Genomic DNA, 10,802 nt, shown 5'->3' on the forward strand with positions numbered 1-10,802 from the left:
TGAATTGGATAAAAATTGACATGGTGCGCCGCACCGTGGCGCGACAGTATACTAAAACGAAACTGTCTCGCTCATCTCTAATTAAATATAACACTTTTGTACATTGATCTCTACACTCGATTTTCCAATGTTATTCCACGGATATATTATTAATCGATCATAAAAGTATACATTTTCGTTGTCAATCGTAAATTGCAACGCGCTTCGTAAGAATCTAAAAGTAGAAGACAATTAAGAGGATCGATCTTTGTTCTCTGTGTCTTTAATTTGTTGAATACTCGGCCAATGTACCATCTCTGTGTGCGCGCACGTGCACATACGGGCGGACAAAACGATAGCTCGGCTCATTTTCGATTTGTCGCCGTCTATTTGAAAAATGGAAGAGCGCATCACTCTGTTGCAGTCCTCTAATCTTTTTGTTCCCGTGCAATGTGCAACTGTTCCACGCTTGGGTGTGCACCGGGCTCGAGGAAAAATCGACCGATCGTCGATACGTTTCGCCGGAGGGATCTCGATTGAACGGTTTCATCGGGAGAAACGGGGGAGGGTGGTTGGTTTCAGAGGGTGTTTGATAGAAAATCAATAAATGATAGCTTTGGTGAAAATACTGGTGGAGATGCTGTACTATAAAAGTCTTAAACAGTTTCGTAATGGAGAAAGTAAATATACGTATATTTTGCAAAATTTAGGTTAGGTCAGATAGATGAACAATATTTAATCCATTTATCGTACAATCACGAAACCGTTCAACAATCGAGATACAAAGTGTAATCAGAAAAGAAAGAAGAAGTTGAACACGATGATATCAATAAGATAGAAAATCGAAATGTATCGAAAGAGGAGAATTTTTTCCAGAGCCATCGCAGCAAGATTTCGAGCGGGTTCATTCAATTGTTACGTCTTCCTCTTGATTTATGCGTTCTTTTTTTTTTTTTTTTTTTCATTTTCACAGGTGCGTGAAAAACTTGACCGCTGTAAATATCCCTGGAAACGCGCGAACATCGAGAGAAAAATAACGCCCACTCTTCCCTATTGGAGAAGAAATATTTTCCGATAGGAAATCGTCCGCTATGCGAAAAATATTTTCACCCAGGACATGTTATTCTTATTGTTTTTTACGACGTGCAGATATCGAGGATTGATGCCTCGCAGTTATGTCTCTCTAACGAGCACATTTTTTTTTCCTCCCTTGATTCGTATCTTTTTCAATTTATTTCCCTTATCTCAAAATTTCATAAATATCGTCTTTTTTTTTTATAAATTGAATTTTCTAAATACATGGCTAATTGTATGAACGAATCAATCGATAGCTCATACTTTATTTCTCAAATAAAGTTTAATTAACCAGAATTTTGTGACACGGAATAAAGAATTAATTAATATTGCAACATATTTTTAAAGATAAGATGAACGGAATAGATAAAACATTTCGATTAAATGGTATAATTTCTCTCGATGTTCGCTTCATTGCAAAAAAATATTTATAAACGTGCTGACCGATATTGATCCACGAAATGATCCACGTACTAACTAACTGAACAGGTTCGTAATCTTGGAGAAGGAGGTAACACCTGTCTGGATTCACCGGCACGCAAGGCAGACTTGCACAAGCCTGCCGGCCTCTACCCCTGCCATCGACAGGGTGGAAATCAGGTACAAATAGACTCGTGGATGCTGAATCCTACACCAGATGTGTGTTTTAAGCCCCGTCGATCACTCGTTTCACTGTCAGCTTGTTTTCGCGCCTCGATTTCACGTTTGAAGCGAAAACTCGACTTTCATCCCCTCCTTTCCCCTCTTTTTTATTTTTGCATTCGTATTACGATCTCTCTCGCCTTGACACATTGCTGTTCGATTTTCCAAGCGTGTTATTCCAAGCAGAAATTTTGATCAACTCGTTTGCAAGATCGATGATCGAGATTTATTTTAGAATAGGATTTGAATGAAAAATTTAAACGTTAACCATAAAACCAAAACGTGATTCGAAAAGAACAACAAAAGAAAATTCAAAATTTTAGACAATATTTTCGAATGCTTTCCTCTTCAAAAGTCGACTTTTCGTTTCTTCGAAGGAAATATTTATAACACTTAATTCGTATTCGCACGTTTAGTTACACATATTTTAGGTTTCCACGCATGTTTACCTGTTTGGCTTCGTATTTATTCACCTTTTCAGAGATAGAGAGAGACAAAGAGAGAGAAAGGATCAGGAGATAAGAAATATAAAGGTGTCGCACGTAACCTCTTTGCGTAAGATCGATCAAAAAAATAGAAACGAAAGAAAAGAATGAAATTTCTCTTCGATATGATATCTCGTGGGCGAGAAATCGGTAGTAATCGTTTGAAAATTTGTTGATTCGCTGCAGATCAGACATTTGGTTAGCAGCATGTGTATAGACTCGCCAGGGAAACCTGAAGATCTGCACCAGCCAGTGGGTTTATATCCCTGTCACCGCCAGGGAGGCAATCAGGTACACGAATTCAGAGTTCAGATCCTCATTCGAATAAGAACGTGATATGTCCATAATCACGGGGCACGCGGTGGTATATGCCTGCTATATATTTATGTATATTCTTTGTTTTCCTTTAACGTAATTTTCCGTTGATACGATGCGAATTTTAACGTTCTTTCGACCCTTGATGGTGATGGGATATCTACTTGCTCGAAGCTAGCAGGACGAAGAGAATTTATATATCGTGTCACGCTGCGTCAAAACATCCCAATTTTTCTGAGGAATACATTCGAGAAACGAAAGTTACATTATTTTTTAAACCAAATTTCGCGTTAAAGTAAATCTCGAAAATATCACATAATGTCGAAGAACAAAAACGAAAATAATTTGAAAGGAACAATTTATAAAATTTAACAATCTCTATATTTTTTTTTTTTTTTTTTAGAAAATGAAATATCTCTGCACTCCGTCATGTTTATATCTTTTACAAAAATTGATCAAACGACTGGAATGGAATAATACGAATCTAAATCACATCTCTAATGTATTCCACGTGGATGTCCGCGCAAATGGCGAAACTCGCTCGTTAAACTCGTCCCGGCTATTTACGAATTTTCTTGGCTCGGAGTCGGGTCGAAACGGGCGATCGTTTACGATAATCGTTCTGCCAGGAGCCGAGTATTCGCCGGGACGAGGCGAAAGAAAAAGGGACCGTTAAACCGACGACGCGTTTACCATTTAACTCGCACGCTAAGCTCGACCCATTTCGGTGCAATTAGTAACCCCGCTAATCTGGTGCAGGTGCTCATCAATCGTCCGCCTTCCTCTCTCTTTATCCGCCTCTCTTCCCCCACTCTTCTCCCCAGCGCACACACGCGAACCAAGCTTCTAGCTTTCCAACTCTCCTGGCATGGCTATCCGCCGGCTTGTCATTTTTACCTTCACGTGCCATCGTGTCGAATTAATCTTCTCGTTGCGGGACGCGTGCTGGAAATTATCGCCGTGGGTGTGACTTGGTCGGGTCGGAAATAATGCACGTACGTCTGGTTATGATGTGCCTTTCAACGGCTATTGATAAGAAGTGTTGGAAGTCGATGATGAATCGATTCCTTGTTTTGTTGTTTCCTACGTCTTGGCGGTGTTCTCGTGTTCATCTTTTCGTGTAATGGATATTTTTCTTATTTTAGACGAAAGAATGGGAAGGGAAGTGTCAGTTTATTGAAGTAAGAAAAATAGAAGGAATAGGTTATGTGAAAATTGTGATACGAAATATACAATTCGTCGAAATTAATTGTATATTTTGAATAATATTATGAATAAGTTTTAGGTTAGGATTATTCGATCGAATTTATTCAATCGATTACCTACGAACATAACCTCAAATTGATTATTAAAATATGTATTTCACGATTATCCGTCAAGTCCATAATCAAAATCCATTTCTCCAGTCCAGTTTTCAGTCACGTTTTACACGAGACTGAGAAAACTGTCGAACAAGATTAAAAAATTTGCATTTCTAGACCGGAAGAAGAAAGCAACCGTGGAGATATAAGGGAGACAAAGGGAACTCGTTATCAGAAACGGATATAGGAAGATGGTCTCCTAAATTCTTCGTCGTTAAAAATCACGCAAACGACGACTAATTGTAAGAAGAAGGGTACGGGTTCAACTCATGAATACCGGATGTCGTTTCGCTTGATGTTTTCCGGCGAGTTTAGAACGGTTTAACAACCGTGACGACCGGTTACAACCAAAAACACAATCAGTCGCCGCTCGCCTGGCCCTTGTAAAGCGTCGCTTTAATTTAGCTATTTGCCCTAGCAATTAAACCGTGGTTTCACGGCAATTACGCCGCTCAACCGACTCTCCTCTGATACAGTTATGGATCAGTGTGCGTTTTCACTTGGTAGCCATATCGATGATTTTGAATGAATGACGGTTCGAAATATCGAGTGGATATTTTGACGATGTATCCGAAAGTTTTTTTGCCGGATTTTTGAATTATAAAAATATATATAGTAAACAGCTAAAACAACTAATATAAATATGTATACAAATTTTCATGCGTTAATTAAATCTATTAAAACATTCTTCAATATTCAATTTTCAATTTCAATGTGATATTCTAAAATTTTATCAAGAGAAGAATATAATATAACGATATTTTTTTTTTTTTTAAATCGTGAGTTGAATTAACATCGTTTCCATCCTTAATCTTGGTTTTTTTTAAATGTAGTCGCATTCCAGTACGTATATCGATGGCGCGGATATAGATGCTTGGTTGTTAACATGCGGTGCATGGCGTTAATCCTCACTTTTCATTATTCCAAAATCTACCGCTTTCGAGTCTATCGTTGCACGACAGGGGCTGAAAACCTTTGAATTTTCAACGCAGATGGTTCTGACAGCGTGGTTACAACCGTGTAACGATTTGAATAAGTAGAAGCCACTGTTCGCTCCTGGCCACTCCTGGAATTTAATGAGCCCTTAGCTACATATGCTTCTCATGCCTGTACAAATTGAAATTTTCTACTACGTTCGAGATAATCAACTATGATATTTTCCCACATAAGAATTGTTCTTCTGGTTTTGGATCTATTATAAGTAATGTGATAAATTTCTTCCATCTTTTTATTATGCAAACTTTTATTTTTATTTTTGTAAGAAAAATTTTATTTAGAAAAAAAAGAGATTGATGCAATCTATGACATAGCTATTAGAAGTTTGCTTACACGATGAATATTTAATTTTAAGAGTCTTAGAGTTACCATAAAACGAAGACTCTTAAAGGTTGAAAGTATTAACTAAGCTATTACATGTGCAAATTTGAGTTTGCCAGATTGTTAGGGCAATTAAAAAGATGAAATCTTCAATCTTCTTCATTTGCATTAAAAAGTTTAAGAGATTTCCGTGCACGTTGCGAGAAAGTTGAGAGAGTTGTGAAGAAAAAAAAAATTTTTTTGATCGTTTCAACAAAGAAATTTCTTTTTCAATTAAGAAAATTGGCCTGTATTAATTATAAACTTTTCTCGTATTAATTTTACAACTTTATAGAATTAGTAAGTGACTATGGTCAATTATATGTCAGGCAAGATATCAAATACCACTTGATAACAAATTTAATTTTAATAATTTTTCTTTCTTCTTTTCTATCGAACATTTGGATAAAGATTTCATACTTTATTTGAATCATTAAACTCGAATAAAAAATTTATGAGAATAATCGATTTCATCTCTTAAAACGAAACAAAATTTCTACGATTAAAGGCAATAGAGTAGTCAAAAATAGTTCATTACATTTAAATTCTATGTTAAAAGCATAGAATTAATAATTCTTATACCCCGTTAATTTTTGATAAATTCTTAAATTGCATAGGAAAATCCCAACAAATTACCCAAGAAATTTATCCATTCTGTTTGTCGCTCGAACGTTTACGCTTCCGGTGTTCTTTCGGAACGAACGGATGCCTCCATGTGCGCGTACACTGTCTGTCAGAACCATCGGTCATAGGCAAACGTTAGAGGTCAAAATCCAGAGGCATTAATCTTGATCGTTTGTCACAGTACTGGATGTTGAGCAAGACCGGTGAGATCCGTCGAGACGAGTCGTGCTTGGATTACAGCGGCACCGATGTCATCCTCTATCCTTGTCACGGTAGCAAGGGGAATCAACAATGGATTTATAATCCTCAGGTACGTTATCCTTGCGTTTGTAACAAGTATGGGATTAATTAATATCAAATCCTATTGCGAATTTCCTTGCTTGGAAATTATTTTTTTTTTTTCATTTTAACTCTGGATTTATTTACATTAAACTTGGATTTTCATGATTTTATTGATTTAAGAAAAATAAGATTATTTCAAAAAATAGAAGGAAATTTTTAATATCAAATTTTCCATTCTATTTGTATCCATCAAAAGTTTATATACACTTGATAACAAGTAGAATATGCAATAATATATTTATTTTTTTTTCATATAAATTATTATGAAATCATTATCTTTTATCTTTTTTTAGGATAATTTTGCACTGAAATCTTCTGTAAATTTTTATTTTCATAAAAAAGTAACATTTTATAGAATCTGTGAATCACTTTTATAAGCTATTGTACTTATTCCTCTATTTAATTTCTGTTTTCTCATATTGAAAATGGTTGTAATATTCATAATGTTAAAATAATGTTAAAATATCAAGAAAAGCAAGATTTTTTCCTACTTCTCATTCATTTCTAACAAATATCTTCAATACTTCAATACCTTTCTTTTCTTCTTACGTTAACCAATATTAACCAACGTGATTTCTCTTTTAGTCGAAACAGATCAGGCACGGAAGTAGCGACAAGTGTCTGGCAATAACGGAGAGCAAGCAACGGTTGATCATGGAGGAGTGTTCACCCTCGGCAGCGAGACAAAGGTGGTCGTTCGAAAACTACGATCCATCGAAGCTGTGATATCGCGCTTTTTCGCGTCACCAGTCGAAAAACATCGCACGAAGATACGATCGTACCGGTTCTTGGGTATCCGTTCAACGTTACTCCATCGCCAAGACGCGTTTCGGCAGATAGATGGCGTGGTATCGAGGCATGGAAGCCTCGAAACGCCATCTGTCGGACGCTCAAGATCGACTGGAAGACGAGAGAAAGAACACCGAACAAGGAAGAGAGAGACGTTCGAATGGCCGATATTTGGCTGTAATCTGGAACTGTTGGATGGACGTAGTGCAATAGAAACGTCGTTTCAAGGGTGATCGAGAAGGGATACCCTTTGATAAGCTGTGACCAGTGTACAATGACATTTGAGAGAGTGATCGAGGAAGACGCTTTCGCTGGCATTGAAGAATTGAGGGTTTTACGAGAAGCAAAGGACTTGTTTGGACTTTTTAATCTTTATTTTTGCTTTTGGGTAGTGTTTCAATGGGACTCGTATCTTTTTTCTTTCTCTTTTTTCTCAATTTCGGTTGGGACACGTGTTGATGATTGCTGTTCTATGGTGTCGCTTGTAATTATTTAAATGGTCTCACTTTTCTTGGTTATTCGAGTGATTTAATGAGGATGTTGTGTTTTAAATGTGAGACGAATTGGTTAATATACAGTGTTGAGGATTTTCAATTTGAATTGTAGATGTAGATTTTTCCATTTAAATGATGGAAAGAGAGTCGTGCAAGGGAAATAAAAATTAATATTTAATTAAAAGAAAAATGATAGAATTTTTTTTTATATTTATTAAGAAGATATATAGATTGTTTTATTAGAATCTAACTTTATAATTAAAAAAAATCAACGAATAATTTTAAATTAACTTTCCCTAACAATTTTATTAATAATATTTCTTAAATATGTTGAACATCATATTCTGTATCTAATAGATTAATCATAGATTACAGAATAATTATAAGATAAATAAATTTACATATTAAACAAATAATTTTCAACTAGAAAGATTAAAGATTTCTGACAAATATTTTATAATATATAATTACTAAAAGACTCATCAACATTCCAAAACTAAGATTACTATAACTATAAGATTAAACTATTGAAATAATTACAAGCGATATTCTTCTAATAATAGTTGATAGAATCGTTAAATAATTGGATTAATTAAGTGTAATAATTACGTATACCATAATCGCGCAAGTACTTACGAATCGAAACGAATGTTCGATATAGCTGTAATTTTAAGTGTAATTATTAAGTGGCAACATCAATGCGTCAATGACAGCGAAAAGCGTGTCAATAGAGGGGGATGGGTCTGTTCGTTTTATTAAACGGACGAACGCGGCCGAATCGATCTCCACGAGAGCCTCGATCGTCGCTTTCATCCGTAAATCCGTTGTTTTAAGGTGGATCGAGCGATTTCTATAAGCTGCTTACGGCGTGTGCCATCTCAGAAACGACGGTATTTCAGTTTCAATGAGAAATGACGAATCGTTGATTGCGAATAACGAAACGAGAGCTTATCACTCTTACAAATCGAATGTTCAAACTGGTAGTTTGAACAGAAATATTTATTTTAATAAAACATTGATCCTTTGCTTGGATATTTTTTATATCGAAAGGAAACAATTATATTTGTATAAAATCTATATGTAATAAATCATGTAAATTTTTCTTGTATTATTTTTAATTCAAAATTATTTTACAATCAAGTTTTATGCTTCTGAATACTTTGTTTGTTTGTTTTTTTTTTTGTACCTTCATTCAATTTTTTGTTTTAATATCTTTACTTTAGAAATGAATAAAATAGTCGTTTGCATAATTTAAAATAATTGGAATTGTAATTTATATTATTTGCAAAATTATTTTTAAAACTTTATTGTTATTTGTTGAAACACGAATCTTCTATGATTTAAAATTATTACAAATTGATTCCATTATACAAAGATGAATTTGAAATGTTATAATAAGAAACTATTAGATTTGGATTATATCAAGCTTATCATTTGATTTATCATTTGAAATATATCGATACATTTGTTTATCTAATATTTGTTTATCTAAAAGAAATAAACATATAAAAATTCTTCATATTTTCAACTAGTGTAAAAAAAAAAAAGAAACTATATTCTATATCAAATAATAAGAATTTATTTCTAGCAAATAAATAAGAACAGTAATAGAATTGATTTATTGAATAAATTAAATTCATCGATCAACGATTCGTCGATACATCTTCGTTTCTTTGTCGTATCCTCAGCGATTACGATAGCACCTTACATTCCAGTATGGACGCAAAAAAAAAAAAAAAAAAAAATTATTCGCCAACGATTCCAAATTTTGGCGAAATCATTTTTTCTAAATAATTTAGCACGTAGGTAGTGTGTAGAAAGAGAATAAAAAAAAAGAAAAAAAGAAAACGAAGGAGTAATGGTACACATTCCGATTACGGTGTAGGAAGATTTTTGTACATTCGTGTAAAGTATCTTGATGCCAGTTTAGACCGCCTAAAGTAAGTTTGCCGAATGCATGTGCGAGAGTAAATCAGTTGCAGAATGTGAGAATCCTTTTGAATCACGAGTAAAAGAATTTTTATAACCCTTTGCTGTCCGAGGATTTTCAGATTGAGATATTTCGAGAGGAGAATTTGATCAAAAATCTGTGAAAATTAATTAAATCGATTTATTAAGAAAAAGTTTATCAAAAATATTAAAAATATAAATCAATATATCGTTTTTTATAAAACATAATGGATAAACAATTCATTCTAATCAATTCTAACGAAATACTGTTGTAAAAATAGTTCTTAAGTAAGTAAAAAAAGACATCAAAGGGTTAAAAATCAAGATTCTATTTAAAAAAAAAACGCAATCTGCAGGTGTCTGTGCGTGCCAACGAAATCGTGAATACCGCGAGAGAAATATTGTACAATATTCCGATTTATCTCGATCGTGATCAATTCCGACTCATTCGTACTGACCTTCACGTCATTCCAACATATTCTCAAATTGTCATTCGAAAAAAAGAAAAAAAAAAAAGAAAAAAAAAGAGTTTCATATTTTCTTCAAAAATTCATCGAGACGATAGAGAAAGAGATCATCGATTCAATTTCATATTCGGAGTTCGATCATATTCACGAATAATTAACTATTATACTTAAGATCGTAAAACCAGAGTGTGCATTTAATGACGTGAATGTTGCGAATCGTATGAAATAATCGATCGGAAAAATTGCAACAACGAGCGTTTTATCGAAATAACGCGATCGAAGATAGCGATTTTCGTTCCGAACGTTTTAAATTTCGCGCCTTTTATACGGGTTAGGAAGATCGGTTATAAAACGACACCCGTTGAAATATTTCCTGCAAATGGAGATGAAAGGAGAAGGAGATGGGAAAATCGTTAGCGACAAAAATATGTCGTTACTTCGTCGTGGATAATTACGAAAGAAGGGAATACGTATAAATATAAATATAAATATGATTATAAATATAGATTTAAGATGATGTAAAAGTTTATCTTCAACAATGCCGATGAAAGGACGAATGGAAATTCAACGAGAACGTTTATACAGATATAGATATACATATATATATATTATAAATATATTATATATATGACATTTTCTACATTTGGTAAGGATGTTGCATATCGTATGAACGAGAAGACGCAATGACGATAAAAAAAAAAAAAGAAGAAAAATAATATAAAAAAGATGTAACATTGGACAGCCGAGCGACGTTATGGGTCGCACGTTAATTAATGTAATATCGAACGTGCCTTATTTCCTGTATATATACATATATGAATATTATTATCATTATTATTATTATTATTATTATTATTATTATTATTATTATCATCATTATTACCGAACCTCTATCGTGACGTATTTGTGTTGAATAAATCGATG

The 10,802-nt window shown here is 33.9% G+C and overlaps 1 protein-coding gene across 7 annotated transcripts in view; it reads left to right on the forward strand.

The window, feature by feature from the left end:
* Positions 1-10,724, forward strand: part of Pgant9 (polypeptide N-acetylgalactosaminyltransferase 9) — a 324,242-nt gene extending 313,518 nt beyond the window's left edge. For 5 of the 7 annotated variants that reach the window (XM_086914104.1, XM_086914109.1, XM_086914105.1 and 2 more), the window contains 3 exons: positions 1,543-1,653; positions 6,018-6,146; positions 6,764-10,724. In XM_086914104.1, the coding sequence (XP_086770230.1) occupies positions 1,543-1,653; positions 6,018-6,146; positions 6,764-6,904 (381 nt within the window). In that variant the 3' untranslated portion in view covers positions 6,905-10,724. Of the gene's footprint in view, positions 1-1,542; positions 1,654-2,366; positions 2,472-6,017; positions 6,147-6,763 lie in introns of all 7 variants that reach the window. The other 2 variants (XM_086914110.1, XM_086914108.1) reach the window with 2 other exon arrangements.
* The last annotated feature ends 78 nt before the right edge of the window (positions 10,725-10,802 follow it).

This window comes from Apis florea, unplaced genomic scaffold (assembly GCF_048593485.1).
Source record: "Apis florea isolate Af1SG1 unplaced genomic scaffold, ASM4859348v1 contig_3585_pilon, whole genome shotgun sequence".
NCBI classification, from domain to species: Eukaryota; Metazoa; Arthropoda; class Insecta; order Hymenoptera; family Apidae; genus Apis; species Apis florea.